This window comes from Phoca vitulina, unplaced genomic scaffold (genome assembly GCF_004348235.1).
Source record: "Phoca vitulina isolate PV1807 unplaced genomic scaffold, GSC_HSeal_1.0 scaffold39, whole genome shotgun sequence".
In the NCBI taxonomy this organism is placed as follows: Eukaryota; Metazoa; Chordata; class Mammalia; order Carnivora; family Phocidae; genus Phoca; species Phoca vitulina.
The window spans coordinates 8,158,187-8,176,676 of record NW_022589742.1 but is presented as its reverse complement, the minus strand read 5'-3'; the positions used below and the strand labels follow the sequence as shown (position 1 = coordinate 8,176,676).

General features: G+C 47.2%; 1 protein-coding gene across 1 annotated transcript in view; it reads right to left on the bottom strand.

Moving 5' to 3' along the window:
• The window catches only part of FGF13 (fibroblast growth factor 13), a 474,294-nt gene extending 470,901 nt beyond the window's left edge, over nucleotides 1-3,393 (bottom strand). Inside the window, exons 1-2 of the mRNA XM_032428191.1 lie at nucleotides 3,310-3,393; nucleotides 2,447-2,659 (exon numbers count right to left, since the gene is read on the bottom strand). Coding sequence (XP_032284082.1) covers nucleotides 2,447-2,495 — 49 coding nt within the window. The 5' untranslated portion in view covers nucleotides 2,496-2,659; nucleotides 3,310-3,393. The remainder of the gene's footprint in view (nucleotides 1-2,446; nucleotides 2,660-3,309) is intronic.
• Between the last annotated feature and the right edge of the window lie 15,097 nt (nucleotides 3,394-18,490).

Genomic DNA, 18,490 nt, shown 5'->3' with positions numbered 1-18,490 from the left:
ACCTCTTCATGAATATGGTCGGAAAACTTTATTGGTTAAAATAGAAATAAGACCTGCTATCTTTCATCTCTAACATAAAAAGTAGTCTTTCAAAGTTGGTCACATAAGGCTTTTAACATACTTGAAAGGATAAAAAGCTAACTATTACGCATTGACTATTTTCAAAATGCTCTAAATTCAACAACCAACAGAGGCAGAAATGGAACTCCGCTCTCAGCATCCATAAGATTCCCATCTCCTCGGGAAAGTAAACTCCCTTCTTAAAAGTTGTCTTATAAAATTACTTTAATTTCTTCTAATTTCAACCATAATTCCAAGTGCTAATTACATAATTCCTACAGAGAGGTATTCGGTTTCAAGTGTGGTGAGTCAACATGAGAAAATGTTACGACATGCGCCTAGTAAAAATTTTCATCATTGAGTTACAGAGACCTGTCCTAATGTTTCCAGACTTGTTACTCCATTCTGGACAATTGCAAATTATATTCCTAAAAGAGCAACTCACTTTCCATGAATGAATTTGGATTCAGGGCCCTCCCAAAGGCAGCCTGAAATAAACCTTAGGTAACCACCTGCTGGAAATCAGGAACCAAAGTTCTAGAAACAAACCCGAAGTACTCCCAGATTCAGAAGGGGAATCACTGGACTAGATCAGTTTGGTGCTACAATCTTCCATTGCTGTTACCTCTCTGGGCCCTCATGGCAAAACAAAACCTTTTAACGAATCTGAAGTCATTTTCTCTTAAACCTATGAATGCCTGTTTAAGACAAACCACAATGAGGAAAGCTCTGGAAATGTACACCCAGAGTTCTACTTTCTAAGTGACTGTTTCAATTCATCTGCGCACCTCAAACAGCCAGCACCTATGAAGTGGGTCCGGAGGGGCTGAACTCTGGCCTGAAGCCAGGCCAGTGGCAACACTGACCCTTAGGACAACAGACCTATACCCCCGGACACAGACACACAAACTTGCCAGCCTTTCCTCAACGCTTTGCCTAATTGGAAGAGATCGACTCCATTTAGAAACAAGGATAAAGGCCCTGAGCTGAAGACTTTTGACAACTTTCAGCGGGGGAGGGCTGGTGCTGCCCTAGAATCTCCCGGGGAGAGAAAGCTCTGAGATGGGGAGAGGCGAGAAGGAGGAGATGAGAAAAAGGAATAGGGACAGGAGTGGGAGGGAAGGGGGCCCCAGGGTGCAGGGAGGAATTAGGGCCCCGTGAACGAAAGCTGGGGCTCCCTCCCTGCAGTCCCATTTCTGCAGCGTGGACTCGGTGCGGGTCGCTGCGGATCAGCGCTCCTGGGGCCCTCAGAACCGGTCCAGCCCACTCCGGCGTCTGCTCTGTAACCATTCCGGACACTTGCTTCTAAGGCACCTGCCGTTTCCCAACTGCTCTTACCACACCCCTCTCTGCGCCTCTCCCTGCACCCGGAGCTCCAAGGATGCTCGTCTCCAGCTTACATTCCAGAGCTAAGCCGGGTCCTTAGCAAGGCAAAGGCTAGTGCTGGCGGGGGTCAGGAGGACCCCCCCTTCCTTCTTCTGAGTTCTCCCGGGTGTGAGCCCTGCTCTGCTGCGCCTCCCCAACCCGCCGGTGGGAGGCCCCAGGCCGAGATGCACACTCCGGGGGACCGGCGGCCGGGTGCCCCGGGCCAGGTGGCTGAACCCCAGAAAGCGGAGGGAGGGGACTGTCCCCTCCCGCGGAGGCCCGCTCCCGCTGGGCACTAGTGGCAAGGGGACAACAGCCTTTGTTCTCCGGGGGCTTGGCGAGGCTGCGCTGCTGAGGCGCAGCGCGGGCGGCGCCGGGGCACCAGGATTGCTCACTTTTGCACGCGGCGTGTCGAAGGTTGCAAGCTCCTGCCTTCTGGGGAGGGGGTAGAGAGTTGGGGAATAGGGGGTGTGAGGGGGAAAGGAGCGTGGGGGGAGGGGTTTTGCGTCTCGGCCAGGCTCTTTGTTTGCATTGGGGGCGGGGAGAGGGGGTTGAAGGTGGATTCGAGCTTGGGTTTCTGAGAGTGGGGCAGATTCCTGAGTATGTCACCATGTTGCACCCGCGCAGCACACATATGTACACTCGTGCACACGCACACACATGCACTCGCACAGACAGGCGGCCGGCCCGTAGCAGGCAGCGCTGTTCCTGGCGCTCCGGGCTGCAGCAGCTCGGGTCGCCCGCAGCGCCACCACGGTGCGTCCAGAGGGGGAGTGGAAGAGGCTGGAGGCACTCGCGGGGCGACAATTCCACGAGGAAGGAGGGAAAGTGGTGCAACCCCAGCCCCCCCCCCCCCCCCGCGGGCCCCCCCCCCCCCCTCCTTTCTCGCCCGGGGTCGCAGAGGTCACGGGCAGCTTAGGCTCCGGCAGGGAGGCAGGGAGCCGCCGAAGGGCGGCGCGCACGCGAGGGGGCGAGGGAAACCAAGGGAAGGGAAGCCGGCGGACTGGGCGGGCGGGCTTACCCTTAGAAGCATCTTTCTCCTCTTTGGGCTTGGTCACCTTTCCACTCATAGATCCCAGCTTGCTTGACAAGGGTCGCCCAGGAGACAGAAGTCCTCGCCGAGCGGGCCGGACTTCGGAGAGTGCTTAGGGCGGCAAGTCGCGACCGCGAGCTCCCCTCGGTGTGGCTCGGGGCGGGATCCGCTTTTCCCCACCGCTGCCGCCGCCGCCGCTGCCTACGAGAGAGTGGGGAGGAAAGGAGAGGGGTGAAGGAGGAGCCGCCGCCGCCGCCGTCGCCGCCGCCGCGAGCCCGAGCGGCCGGCCGCGGGAGGAGCCGCTCGCCTTGCTCAAGAAGTGAAGAGACAAAGCGGCGCGGCGCTCCCTCCGCGCCCGCCCGCCCGCCCAGGGCCGCGCTCGCCACCCCCGGGGCCGCCGAGAGGTGCGGCCGGGGCTCCCGGCTCCGCCGCCGGCCTCCCCGGGCTCCGCGCGGGCCGCTCGCCGGGCCGGCGCGGGCCGCGCGGGGAATTGCCTGGGTGGGCTGCCCGCGCACCGGCGGGCTGCTTTCCCCCCGCCTCTCTCAATCCGCTGCGGGCCGCCAACTCAATCAAAATAAAAACCCGAGGAAGGCTGAAAAAAAATCAAAACAAAGACGAAAATATTCACTTAAAAATAACGAGCCTCCCCGAAAGGGAAATGTTTGAACATGTGATGAGCAACGTGTGAGCCTGTTACACCGCAGAGCCGCGCAGCTCCTTGCCCGCGGAGAATCGAGAGGGGAGGGTCGCCTCTTTCTTTCTGTTTAATCAATTTTCAGGTTGCTGTTATTTTGCCAAAAGGGGGGCCCGAGTGGCTCGCGAGCGGAGGAGCGGGAACCGATGGCCCTTACCTGCTCTCTCCCTACACCCACACCCCCTCGGAGCTCGCCCGCTCCCTCGCTCGCGCTCTCCTTCCCAAGAACTCTCCGGTCCCAGAGAGCCGCGAATTCAGCCCGCGGCGCATTCTATATAAACGGCAAGGTGTGGGCACGCGGGGGGCGGGGGCCGGCGAGGGCGGGGCCCGCACGGAGCCGCCTGCCGGCTGTAGTAAAAGGAGAGCTCGGCAGGGGCGCGCCGACGTCAGCCGCCGGTTGGCAAAACCCCGGCGAGCCCAGCGGAGAGCGGGCAAGCGTGGCGGCCGGGCGTCCCTCTACTCCCCGGCCCCTCCTGGGCAGGCCGGGCCCGCGGGCGCCGCCGGAGCGGGCTCGCACCGTCGGCCGCCGAGATCGAAGCCCGTCGCACCCCCCAGCCCGTCCCGGTTAGCCCCTCTGCTCCCAGCACCTGTCGTCCCCGCAGCGCTGCCCGGGCCCGCGCTCGTCGTCACCTACGCTTTGGGGACTCCGCTGTTGGCAACTGCCTGCACCGAACGGTGGAATCTCAGTCCGGGAAGTCGGCGACTCCTCGCCTCCCGCCAGCTGCCCAAGTTGAGACAGCCGGGCTCTCCCGGCAGGGAGAAGGGCGCGCTGGGATCTGGGTGTCACTAGGGCAGACAGTGAAACTGACCGCGGCGGCTGCCACCTCCCACCCCCACCCCCTCACGCAGGCCCCTCCTCCTAGGGCTGATCGCTCTGGTTGGCAAACTGGGCGCGAAGAGTGCCCACCATCCAGGATAGCCAACCCCAAGCAAACGGAGTGAGGTGGCACTGGGCGGGGGTGGGGGGGGCGAGTGCTGGAGAGGGAGGGATAAGTGGGATCGGCATGTCGCCTGGGGCACGCTAGTGACAAAACATAGGGAAGGTCCCTGAAGATTTGAACTGGAAGGAAAACTGCTCGAAAATTGTACAAAAGGGGGCGACTGAGGAGAGAGAAAGGGCCAAGGAGGGGGGATGGGGGACAGAGTACTCAGGAATCAACCCTGGGGCGATCTGGGAAACCCTTTCCGTGAGGGCCCCTTTTTGGCCGCGCGGGTACCCAGAAGCTCGGCGCACGGTTGAGGGGCGGGGGTGACCTGGACGCTAACATGACTTGGTCCTCAGAGCCGTCCATTAATCAGACCAGAGGCTCCAGCCTGGCGGTGGAGACTCGGCAGCGACTCCCACGCAGAAAATCCGTTTCCTCTCGTCCCACCCAACTCCACCCGCTCCTTAATTCGGTTTCGTTAATGGCATTAAACCAGGCAAAGAAATCATATAGATGGATTAGTCCCACTGAATCCCAGGCGGTAACTCAATTACAAGAGCCTGCTGTGGCTTTCAAGACCAGGAGAATGGGCTGCCTCCCAAGCCAGCCGGGGTCTAAAGGTCAGCATCCCTCTAAACTCAATTTGCAGCCTCCGTCCTCGGGCTGGGAGGAATTTCAGGTCTGTTTTTCCTGTAAATTATATCTAATAATCGGGAGGCTGATGACACAATGTGATTACCCAACCCAAGGTTAGACCATTAATTAATACCAGTACTTTGGGAAAGAAGGAATTTCTCTTCAAATGACGGGAAATCAAAGGGGGGGTGGAGACTTGGATGAGTTTAGAGGAAAGCTGGAGAGGAAGATGGTAGAGTCCTTAGATAGTGTACACCCAATAGTCGGTTACCTTGGATTTAGTGCCCACCTTCCATCAAGCAGCACACTAAAATCTTTACATCATTATCTTATTTCATCTTTACAACAGCCCTAGGAAGTGTTGGTATCGCTATTTCCATTGTACAAGTGAGAGAAAATTGCAGCTCAGAGAGGTTAAGTAAGTTGCCTGGAGGTCACACAGCTGGTAAGTGAAGAAGCCTGGACAAAAAAAAAACTAGGAGAGCCAGGATAGGACACGAGTTGAGTCTGTCATTTTAGACAGTGCTCCTCTATTAGACCACATGGTCTCTCAACCCTCCTATCAGCCTCTTGAAAGGTGGGGGGGAGAACATTTTTACTGGATCTATCTGCTGGTCCTAAACCCCTAAAACTTTTCAAACTCCCTTAACTCAGCACATTCAAACACACATGTATGTGTACACACACACACACACACACACACACACACCCCTCTTGCGTACACAGAACATTTTCTTTGTCCACATACCCCCAATAAGCGACAAGACCTTCTTTTAGGAAAAGGGTCAGTCTCTATCTTGGGAAATAATAAGCATGATACTTATGTCTGTCCTGAGTACCTCAGCTTTCCTGCCACATTAACATTTCCAGATTTCCAGGAAAGTTCTCAGCGCAGATAAGACTTTCCCCTTCCCCTCCAAACCCTGTTACCAATGGCCACCTCCAGCAAAGGTAACTTTCCTGGAAGCCAGATATCACCCTGTTCCTTGAAGAACACTAGTTCATTAACATATGAGTAAACCTGGGTTAGTTAATATGATTCAGACGAGTGGAGATGTCTATTTGAGAGTATTAGTGGAATCTGTCTATCCATGAACACAAATAGGTAAAGTGTGTTTCTTTCACCATAAACCACCCCGCAAAAGAAATGATCAGAAGATAAAGAAAACAGACACCGCAGGCAAGAACAATACAGTGACATGTGTCCATACGGGGGCAAATCAGTGACATCCTAAGTGCGTGCATTTGTGCCAGAGACCAAGGATTATGAAGTGCCAGGATAGGCAGTCTCACCTAAATAAAGCTGAAGACCCTACTAGGGAGGTCATGGGCAGCCTCTTTTGTAGAAACCATGGGGCTTTCCCCTTTTCAAAGCCCTGTGTTTAATATGAACAGAATGTTGTTGGTATTGTCTCAGAAAAAGGCATGCGCCAGTGCCCCGCGCTACTTGGTAACTCGGGATGGTCAGCTGGAAGAGGATCTGCCATCTGCATGAGGCCATTCAGGAGGTAGTCTTTCCCCCACAACCAAATGGAGTAGTCTTGAAGCATCTCAGTGAAGCCCCGGCTCAGTCTGGAGCACTTCCTCTTTCCCACCCGGATCCTTCTGCCCCTTCCCACCAAGGTAGAAGTGCCTTCACTTTTCAAAGCCTAGCAATTGACACTACCTGATCCCTTCACTTCTCGCTGCCTTGTCACTATGGTAACATGGTCCTGTCCATCCTGTCTCTGCCCATCCTATGAGAGAGAGCTCCATATATCTGATAAAACATGGGGCACGGGGGGTGTCTGGTGGAGTTGAGTGGCTTGGTCCTGGAATGAAAGCAATAGGCTAAGGCAAAATGCTGCATGGCCACACCTCTACAGAGGTCTGGGGGTTTTCCAGAGGAAGGGGCGGAGGCTTGAGTCTTTGGAAGGAAAGTGGGAAAAGTCCTGAGAGTTTCGTTCTCTTGGCCCTATCATCTTTCTGGTGTCTGTTTCATGCCAGTCCTCCAATGCCTCAAGACACCAGCCTCTGGATTCCAGGTTTGCTCATCCCCCCGGCAGCTCTGAGCAGTGTTTCTGGGCAAGATGCCACATGCTTCCACTGTCTGTGCTAGAGGGTAAGGTTGGGGTGAATCGGGGCACGGAGGGCAGATACACTTAGGGCTCTTTCCTGGCAGGTTTGGACTGGCTGAGTGTAAAGCCATTGTCATCAGGCACCACCAAATTAGATGTTTTAGTGACAAGACTTCTTCTCACTGGACCAAATGTGTTTTTCATTTGCAAAAACACTTCACAGCAGAAAGCTGGTCAAAAGGAGGCAGCCTGGCAAAAGCCACACTTGAAGCCAGGGTACTTGAGATAAAGAAAGGCCCACTGGGCCAAGATCTAGGAGTTGGAAATCACTTTCATTTTTTAAGCTCACATCTTAGCAATCTGAACTTTGAGATCCAAATGCTAGAGCTCTGAAAGGCATTCATTTCTGATTCAAACTCTACAGTGTTCATCTCCATCACCCGTTAAGATTGCTTTCGATCGGAATCTTGAGTTGTGGATTTCTGTGATGAAAGAGTTAGGTAAGATCATCTCCAAAGATGGTCACTGTGGCAGTTTTAAAACATGGCCACTGGGCACTCTGACCTCTCCCCCTTGATGCTGGGTAAGCTTGTAACTGTTTCAATCTATAGAGTATGGCAGCAGTGATGCTCTATTACTCTCAGGCTAGGTTAGAAAAGGCCATGCAGCTTCTGCCTGGCCCTCTTGGGATGTCTGCTCTGGGGTAAGCCAGCCAGCCGCATGCATGAAATCTGCCTACTCTGAGAAAGGCATGCTGGCGAGTTCACCTCTAGACTCTCTGGCTGACACTGTTAGCTGGGCTCCCAACCAACAGCCATCGTTGATTGCCGGCCAAGCAAGAGACCCGTCTTGGGTGTCTAGCCCAAACCACCACATGACATCTGACCGCAACCTGGCGAGAGACCCCTCAGTGGAGAACCATTCGGGGGAGCCCTTCTCAAATCCCTAGCCTGTAAAATTCTGAGCCAAATTAAATGGATGTTTTCAGCTGCTAAGTTTTAGGGCAATAAGCTATGCAGAAATGGTAAGTAGAATAGTGACCAAAAATTTCTCCTAATCCTATAGGCATACGCCACTCCACCCTCTAGAGGTAAAGTCCCCTTGAATCCAGGCTGGCCTCATGACTTGTTTTTACCAATAGAATGTGGCCAAAGTGATGCTGTGCCAGTTCAAGGCCTAGCCCTTAAGGGATTTGGCAGCTTCGTTTTGTCCCTGGAGGGAGCCAGGTACCATATAAGAAGGCAGACACCCTGAGACATGTGTTGTGAGGAACCCAGCTGATGGCAAGAACAAAATGCCAGACAGAGGACCCCAGTCAAGCTGTCCCAGCCAGCTTCCAGCCTTTTGAGGTGACAGGCCCCAGACTTCATGGAGCGAAGAGCCAGTCTTGCTGCACCCTGCCCAAATTCCCAACCCACAGATTTATGTGCAAAATGGTTGTTTTAAGCCAGTCCATTTTGGGGTAAACTGTTACACACGGCAAGAGATGACTGAAATGCAAGTTCTAGAACCATTTTGGGACCCAGTGGTCTCCGTTCCTTGGCCTTGTTACAGACCAGAATGGGTTTTTAGAGTGGGTGCCAGTTATGACAGAGAGATATCAGTGATTTATTCCAAAACAGCTTAATACGAAGACCTTTCCAATCTACTTAAATGGGATTTTCTGCCTCTCTTGAAATTGAACATTTGGAACATTATAACGTGTTGTTGGGATGCCAGTCAAGAATGGACATCTTTAGGGACGCCTGGCTGTCTCAGTCAGAAGAGCGTGCAACTCTCGATTTCAGGGTTGTGAGTTCGAGCCCCACACTGGATGTAGAGACTACTAAAAAAAGTAAACAAACTTTAAAAAAGAGAGAGAGAATGAACATCTTTAAATGTTTTATCACTTTCGTGTCCAGCAAAGAAGGAAATAATGAGCTACGGCTTGTTCAAGGATTCAGTCTCGCTCCCAAACAAGGGACATCACTGGGCAGCACCGGTTTTCCACCCAGAATCCCTATCATTCCACAGCATTCAAGAATCTCCTGTGTCAAGAGGAATAGATAATCAAAGGTGGCCTTTTCCTCACAGCAAGCTCCTGTTTTTCTCTACATCAGAAACAGGGGACCTAGCCATCATTTCGCCCAGTAAATAACACACAAAAGACTTTGGCCCAGGTCAGTTTCCAGAAGGTTTTCAAATCCTGCTCTTGCCTCCCTTCTAGTGGTTACAGTGACGATACCAATGGAAAAGATTTCAGACAGAACAATTGTACTTGTTGAAAACTTCTTGGATATGGTAGTAAGTACTTAGCATACTTTGATTTGCCCGCATCTAGAATCCTTGAGATTGTATGCTCCTGGATGACAAGGACTGGGTTAAACTCTGCTCAAACTAACCGTCCCCCATGCCCACCCCATGGTTACATAGCACAGAGGACATCAAAGCATGGTAAATAGCCTCATCATCATAACATCATTTACTCACTATACTGGGTTTCTTGCTCCGTAGTAGTATTTATCCAAATCATGCAACTTTATATATTCAAGGCGACCCCGAATTAGTGACTATGATTATCTCCATTTTCCAGATGAGGAAACAAGCTCAGAGAGGTGAAGATTACAGGAAAACGGTACACGCAGGATTGACACTCAAGTAGCACCTTCTGCTTCCAAAGCCCCACCTCGTTCCACTACATGACGCTGCCTATTTTGTAAATGTTATGGAATAATTCGTGCCTCTAAAACTTCTCCAAAGATAAAGCCAAGCATTGGAGCAAGAGCAAGAGACCTCACTCAGGGCTTATCGGGCTTTCTTTCACTTTCTAGCAACACCTGCCCCTCCGTGCAGTAGACACGGATGCGTGCTGTCCAGCTTCCCTGTCCAGGAGGGGCTTGCTGCCCGCCTGTGGGCAGCGTGGTCGGTGAGCCGCCTCTAGATGTCAGCTCCTTCAGAATCTGCCTCAGCGCCAGAATCCTGACCTCACCTGAGGTCACGCCCTTCCTGGGGCAGGCCACATCCAGTGACTAAGAGAGGCCTGGCCATTTGGGATCAACACAAGTTCTCTGACGGACAGTACTCACTCCAGAGCTCCCCGTTTGCCTGGCCAAGGCTTTGTTGGGCCTGCTCTGCACTTCAACTTTACCCTCTACCCAGTCCTGCCTCCTCCCCCCCTTCCTATCACAGCCATGGATCCCTAATGAATATTTTCCATCACAAACGTCATCTCCTTTCAAAGATCCCAGCCTGTGACTCGTCTCTTTTGCTCTCCAACCCTGTCTTTTCGCCCAGGCTTTTGACAAGGAGAGATCCTGAGCATCGTCCTCTTCCTCTGCCAGTTTAAGTCGCCTCCAACTTCGCTGTCTTCTTGGGAAGTTGCCTGGAGCCTTCTTTGGAGCTCCAGGGCTTGGGGCTTGGCTTTCTACCTCCCCACAGAGCACTGATCCCCAGCTGGTACTGTAAATAGCTGTTACGTTTTAGGGAAAAAAAGGAGCAACTTGCAAATGGTTAACAAATGCCAAGCTGAGTTTCTACCGATGAGACACGTGTACCTGCACTTTCCTTCCCTTCAAAGTATGTGTAACCCAGTTGGTGTGATTTGACCCGGCACAGAATGGACATGTTCTTCTCTCAGGGACTCTCCTACTCAGTTTCCCACTTCTGGAATTCTTTACGCTTCCCCATTCCACTTCTACCAGCGCAGCCTCCCGTGTCATTTTCCTTGTCACGTTCTCATCCCCTCCCCCGACGCCAGGGTCTAGCACCACTGTTCCCTGTTACTTTCCCCCCATATTTATTCCCCTTTGTGACATAAAGCCTCCCTCCTCCCCACATCACCCAGCCTACAAGCATTTGCTACTGTGCACTTCCAGAGAGAGCATCTCAGATCAGTGATGGGAGATCTGCCCCACTGCCACCAGGCCAGGGAAAGAGGAGTCCCTTTGAGGGTCCCCGCACCAGACTGATGACCAAAAACAGGAGGCAACTAAGAGACTGTACTTTATATAAACTGTCATTTCATCCTTGTACCTGTCTCCAAAGCTAGATATTGTCACCCTTTATTTACAAATAATGAAAGGGACTGAGATGAAGCCCCAATAGTTCATTTTTACTTTTGTTGCCCTTGCCTTTGGAGACGTGTCTAGCATGGGCATGAAGGAGGGTACGCGGTGGGATGAGCACAGGGTGTTATACGCAACTGATGAATCACTGAACATTACATCTGAAACTAATGATGTACTGTAAGTTGGCTAATTGAATTTAAATTAAAAACAACAACAACAACAACAAAAGAACTGAGAAAGAGCAATTTACCTGTTCAGGTTCCCACAGCTAGTGAGTTGCACGGGCAGCATTTGATCCCAGGTCTTTGCTGACATGGTCAAGAAGGCTCAGGTACCTGTGACTAGCGAGTAGCACTCTAGCTTTGGTGTTAGTGGACATCTCTGAGAGCTAGAACAAAGCATGCCCGTCAAGAGAGGTATGGCACTGAGACTAAAGGGAGGAAAGTCCTCCCCAGAGGCTTCTTTGGCCGCATCCACACCCGTCCCCTGCTATTCTTTGGTCTTCGTCTGGGGTACTGTGCTACTTTGTCAGTTTTCAGCTCAGCTACCACTGCTTCTCCTGACCAAGGCCAGGACCAGGTTACCCAGAGGCCCCTTCCCTGTGTAGTTCCAGGGTAGCGTTTGCCCCTGAGAGAAACTCACTGGGAGACTTGGAAGGTGGGAATGAAGCAGAAGTCGCTGTTCTCAAGAGCCTGTGGCAAGTCACACAGTGTGGCTTCACAGATCACTCTATGAGCTTCCACTTCCTGGTGACTTCTCGGAATTCCAGTGAGTGCTGGCCTCCTCACTTCTTCAGTGCTTCTAGTTAAAGTCATTACAGACATTTGTCTGATCCTCTGGCATGAACCTTCTGGACCCTCAGTCTCCTAAGCTCCTCCCACTGCCACTGTGTGTTTGTGTGTATGTGCGTGTGTGTGTGTGTGCGTATCTATTTATCTGTCTATTTACTTAACCCCTTATTGCAATATTTTAGTAGCTCTATTTTCACCCAGACACCGATACCGATTTCACCCTGAACTTCGCCATTGGCCATGTGTTATTAAAAAGCAATCCCCTGGGAAGTAATAGAACCAAGGTCCAGTCATATTTAAAGCCCTTCTTTCTTTTCTTGTAAGAAACCACAGCAGGCTCTGGAAAGATGGTGACCTAAGCATGGGTTATTTCTCATTTCCAACTCCAAGCTGCCTGCTTCTTCTCAGCCAAATGGCTATCGGGGTCTCTGGAGAAGAGCTGGATGGGAAGACCTAGACATTGTGGGAATCTCACGCAAAGAAGTGTTGTCAGGCTTTCTTCCATGACTGCTGAGCAAAGCCTGAATCCATTGCCAGAAAGGCCCAGCACAAGGAAACCAGGAGATTGGGAAACCAATATCAGACCTATATCCCCTGTCTCTTAGGCCTCCAAGGGGCCAAGAAAAAATAAAGTTAAGTAACAGACCAGGTCAGTGTAGAGAGGGACCACGTGAAGAGGCCTGGGAAGAAGGTGGCTTCCCACCACTTGAGGGCCTACTAGCACTTGGAAAACTCTGGGAGATCCCTTCCAGCCTCAGCTGACCCCTATGGGTTGACAACAAAATACTTTATAACCATCTCTGTGGGTCCAGCAATCAACTAGCACCCAGAAAAAGGTTGACTAAGCAACACATGCCTAAAGAGATAGACTGGCAGGAAGAGACACAAACGATCACTTGAACAACAACGAGAATAACAAAATAGGAACATATAGAGAGATTCGAGTGCAGCATAAAAACAGACTTTCTGGAACTACACAACATGAATGCTAAATAGACAGTTCAGTAGATGAACAGAAGGAGGGGATGATCACTGCTGAGACCCCAAAGAGTAACCTGGAAGATAAAGTAGAAGAATCACAGAGCACAAAGCCAAAAATACCATGCGAAGGAAATCATGAAGGAAAATGTAAGAGATGCAGAGATCCTGAAAAAGTCTTCCAGAAGGAGAAGAGGGAAGAGACAGAGGGAAGGCGGTATTTGTTTTAAAAGATAAAAAAAGAGCTTTTCTGAGCATAACATATAATAAATTTGAATATACATTTTATATTTAAATGTTAAATATTTAAAATAAAAAACAGGGGCACCTGGTGGCTCACTGGGTCTGCCTTTGGCTCAGGTCATGATCCTGGGGACCTGGGCTAAAACCCACATCAGGCTCCCTGCTCACTGGGGAGTCTGTTTCTCCATCTCCAGCTTGTGCTCTCTCTCACTCTCTCTCTCGCTCAAATAAATAAATAATCTTTAAAAAAATAAAATATAAAATAAATATAAAATTTGAATAAATAATTTTTAAAATGCAAAAAGTTACTGCTTGGAAACTAAGAAATACGCTCCTAGAATACTTGTTGGACCAAAGTAAAATTACAAACTATCTCGAAAGCAATTAAAAAGAACACTTTCTGGGGCACCTGGGTGGCTCAGTCATTTGAGCATCTGCCTCTTGGTCTCGGCTCAGGTCATGATCTCAGGATGGTGGGACTGAGCCCCATGTTGGGCTCCACACTCAGTGGGGAGTCTGCTTGAGATTCTCTCCCTCTCCCTCTGCCCCTCCCCTACTTGCTCGCTCTCTCCCTCAAATAAATAAAATCTTTTAAAAAATAAAATAAAAAAATAAAAGTCGTCATAACAACGTGGTTCATCTGTTTTAATTCAACTTATTTTTTAAAACAAGTAGTTCCAATATCATTTAAACTATTCCAGGCCATAAAAAAAGAAGAAAAGCTCCTTAATTCCTTTTTTCCCCAGCTTTAGTAGGATATAATTGGCACATAACATTGTGTACATTTAAGGTGTACAATGAGATGATTTGAAACCTATATATTATGAAATGTTTACCAAACTAAGGCTAGTTAACCCATTCTTCACCTCACACAATTACCTTTTTGTTGTTGTTGTTATAATGAGAACATTAAGGATCTGCTCTTATTGCAATTTTAAAATATATAAAACAGTATTGTTAACTACAGTCATCATGCTGTACATTAAATTTCTGGAACATGTCCATCTTATAACTGAAAGAACTCTTTGACCAACATCTAATTGTTTCTACCAGTCCTTAGCCAGTGGTAACAACCATTCTTCTCTCTGTTCCCATGAGTTCAATGTTTTTAAATTCTGCATACAAATGTGATCATACAGTATTTGTCTTTCTATGTCTGACTTACTTCACTTAGTATAATGCCGTAAACATCCATCCCTGTTGTCACAAAAGGCAGGATTTCCTTCTTTTTATGGCTCAATAATATTCCATTGTATATATTTATACCATATCTTCCTTTTCCGGTCATTCATTGATGGACACCTAGGTTGTTTCCATGTCTTGCCTATTGTGAATAATGCTGCAATGAACATGAGAATGTAGGTATGGCTTCAAGATAGTGATTTCATAGCATGGAGGACATTAGGAGAAGGAAGGGAAAAATGAAGGGAGGGAAATCGGAGGGAGAGATGAACCATGAGAGACTATGGACTCTGAGAAACAAACAGGGTTTTAGAGGGGAGGGGGGAGGGGGGATGGGTTAGCCCGGTGATGGGTATTAAGGAGGGCACGTACCGCATGGAGCACTGGGTGTTATACGAAAACAATGGATCGTGGATCACTACATCAAAAACTAATGATGCATTGTATGGAGACTAATATAACATAATAAAATTAAAAAAAAAAAAGATAGTGATTTCATCTCCTTCAGGTATATACCCAGAAGTGGGATTGCTGGAGCATATGGTACTTACGTTTTTACTTTTTAAAGGAATCTCCGTACTGTTTTCCACAGTGCCTGTACCAATACACATTCCCACCAACAGTGCACGAGTGGTCCCTTTTCTCTACATCCTCCCCAGCACTTGTTATCTCTTATCTTTTTGGTAACACCCACTCTAACAGATGTGAGGTGATATCTCATTGTGGTTTTAGCTTGTATTTCCATGATTATTATTGATGTTGAGCACCTTTTCACATACCTCTTGGCCACATTTGTTTATTGTCATTTTTAAAGATTTTATTTTATTTTTTAAGTCATCTCTACATCCAACATGGGGCTCGAACTCAGGAGCCCGAGATCAAGAGTCGTGCGCTCTACCTACTGAGCCCACCAGGCGCCCTCTCTTGGCCACATATGTAGGTCTTCTTGCAAAAAATGTCCTTTTGGGTCCTTTACCCATTTTTTAATTGGAGTTTTTTCTTTTTTGCTGTTGGGGGTGTATGAGTTTTCTTTAGACATGTTAGATATTAACCCCTTATCAGATATACAGTTTGGAAATATTTTCTCCCATTCTTTAGGGTGCTTTTTCATTTTGTTGATTGTTTCTTTTGCTGTGCAGAAGTGTTTAATGTGGTCCCACTTGTTAATTTTCACCTTTTTTTGCCTGTGCTTTGGTGTCATATCCAAAAAAACTCATTGCCAAGACTGATGTCTTGGAGCTTTTTCAAGTTTTATAGTTTCAGGCCTTACCTAATCCATTTCAAGTTAATTTTTGTGAGTGGTGTAAGATAGGGGGTCAATTGCATTTTTTTTTGCATATGGGTATCCAGTTTTCCCAATACCATTTATTGAAGAGACTATCCTTTCTCCACTAAGTATTCTTGCCTACTTTTTAGTCTCTTGATTTTGTTCCATTGGTCTGTGTGTCTGTTCTTATGCCAATACCATACTGTTTTGACCACTATAGATCTGTAATACAGTTTGAAATAAGGGAGTGTGAGGCCTCCAGCTTTCTTCTTTCTTAAGATTTCTTTGGCTACGTGGGGTCTTTTGTGGCTCCATATGAATTTTAGGATTGTTTTTCCTTTTCTAGGAAAAATGCCATTGGAATTATTTGAGAGGTAAAACACTGAATTTATAGATAGTTTTGGATGGTATGTACATTTTATTTTTTTAATTTTTTTTTAAAGATTTTATTTATTTATTTGACAGAGAGAGACACAGCAAGAGAGGGAACACAAGCAGGGGGAGTGGGAGAGGGGGAAGCAGGCTTCCTGCGGAGCAGGGAGCCCGATGCGGGGCTCGATCCCAGGACCCTGGGATCATGACCTGAGCCGAAGGCAGACGCTTAACGACTGAGCCACCCAGGTGCCCCTAGTATGTACATTTTAAATAATAGGAACTCCTCTGATCCATCAACATAGGATAGCTTTCTATTTACTTGTGTCATTTTCAGTTTCTTTCATCAGTGTCTTATAGTTGCCAGTGTACAGGTTTTTCACTTCCTGGGTTAAATTTAGTCCTAAGTATTTTATTCTTTTTGATGCTTTTGTAGAGAATCTTTATTCTTTTCTTTATTTCTTTTTCACATAGTTCATTGCTAGTGTATAGAAATATAAGTGATTTTTAAATGTTGATTTTGTATCCTGAAAATTTACTGAATTCACTTATTAGTTCTAAGAGATTTTGGTGGAATCATTAGGATTTTCTAAATATAAGATCATGTCATCAGCAAATAGAGACAATTATATTCCTTCTTTTCTAGTTTGGATGCCCTTTATTTCTGTTTTCTTGCTTAATCGCTCTGGCCAGGATTTCCAGTACTAAGTTGAATAGAAGTAGTAAGAGTGGGCACACTTGCTGTATTCCTGATCTTAGAGAAAAAATTTTCAACCTTTCACCTTTGAGTATGATGTTAGTGGTAGGTGTGTCATATGTGGCCTTTATTATGTTGAGGTATATTGCTTCTATACACAAACTTTTGAGAGGCTTTTTTTTTTTTTAAATCATGGAAGGATGCTGAATTTTGTCAAATGTTTTTTTCTGCATCTATTGAGATAATCGTATGATTTTTGTCTTTCATTCTGTTAATTGATTTGTGTGTGTTGAGCCATCCTTGTATCCCAGAGATAAATCCCACTTGACCATCATATATGAGCCTTTTAAGGTCCTGTGGAATTCAGTTTGCTAGTATTTCATTGAGAAATTTTGCATCTATATTCATCAAGGATATTGGCCTGTAGTTTTCTTTTCTTGTAATACCCTTATTTGGCTTTGGTATCAGGGTAATTCTGGTCTCATAAAAATGAGTTTGGGAGTATTCCTTCCTCTTCTATTTTTTGGAAGAGTTTGAAATGAATTGTCATTAATTCTTTAAATGTTTGATAGAATTCACCTGTGAGGCTATCTTGTGCAGAGCTTTTCTGTGTTGGGGGGTTTTTGATTACTGATTCAATCTTCTTACTTGTTATTGGTCTGGTTAGATTTTCTAATTCTTCATGATTCAGACTTGGTAGGTTGTATGTTGCTAGGAATTTATCCATTTCTTACAGGTTGCCCAATTTGTTGCCATAAAATTGCTCAGAGTAGTCTCTCATGATCCTTTGTATTTCTGTGGTATTGGTTGTAATGCCTCCTCTTTCATTTACAAGTTTATTTACTTGAGTCCTCTCTCTTTTTTTCTTGGTAAGTCCAGCTAAAAGTTTGTCCATTTTTTTACCTTTTCAAAAAACAACTCTTAGTTTCATTGATATTTTTAATTGTTTTTCTATTCTCTATTTCATTTATTTCTGCTTTCATCTTTGTTGCCTCCTTCCTTCTGCTAACTTTGGGCTTAGTTTGCTCTTGTTTCCGTAGTTCCTTGAGGTATAAAGTTAGGTTGTTTGAGATCTTTCTTTTTTCTTAACTATTTATCACTATTCACTTCCCTCTTAGCACAGCTTTTGCCACATCTCATACATTTTGGTATACTGTATTTGCATTTTCACATTTATTTCCAGATTTTTTTTTTTTTATTTCCCTTTTGATTTCACCCTTGGCTCTACTGGTTGTTCAAGAGTATGTTGGTTAATTTCCACATTTGTGTATTTTCCAATTTTCCTCCTATCATTGATTTCTAGTCTCATGCCATTTTGGTTGGAAATGATACTTGGTATGATTTCATTCTTTTTAAATTTGCCAAGACTTGTTTTGTGGCATAACACATGATCTATCCTGAATAATGTTCCTTGTGCCACTTGACAAAAATATGTATTCTGCTGCTGTTGGATAAAATGTTCTGTATGTGTCTTTTAGGTCCATTTGGTATAAAGTATAGTTCAAATCCAATGTTTCCTTATTGATTTTCTGTCTGGATGATCTATTCTCTGCTGAAAGTGGGATACTGAAGTCCCCTACTATTACTGTATTGTTGTCCATAACACCCTTCAGATCTGTTAGAATTTGCTTAATAAATTTAGGTACTCTGATGTTGGGTGCATATATATATATATATATATATTTTTTTAAAGATTTTATTTATTTATTTGACAGAGAGAGACACAGCGAGAGAGGGAACACAAGCGGGGGAGTGGGAGAGGGAGAAGCAGGCTTCCCACAGAGCAGGGAGCCCGGTGCGGGGCTCGATCCCAGGACCCTGGGATCATGACCTGAGCCGAAGGCAGACGCTTAACGACTGAGCCACCCAGGCACCCCTGGGTGCATATATATTTAAAATTGTTATATCCTTTAAATGAATTGACCCCCGTATCATTAAATCATGACTTTCTTTGCCTCCTGTTACAGTTTTTAACTTAAAGTCTATTTTGTCTGATGTAAGTATAACTAACCATTCTCTCTCTTGGAATGTCCTTTTCCAACCCTTCACTTTGAGCCTGTGAGTGTCCTAAAACTGAAGTGAGTCACTTGTAGGCAACATATATGTGGGTCTTGATTTTTTGTCCATTCATCCATCCACTCTA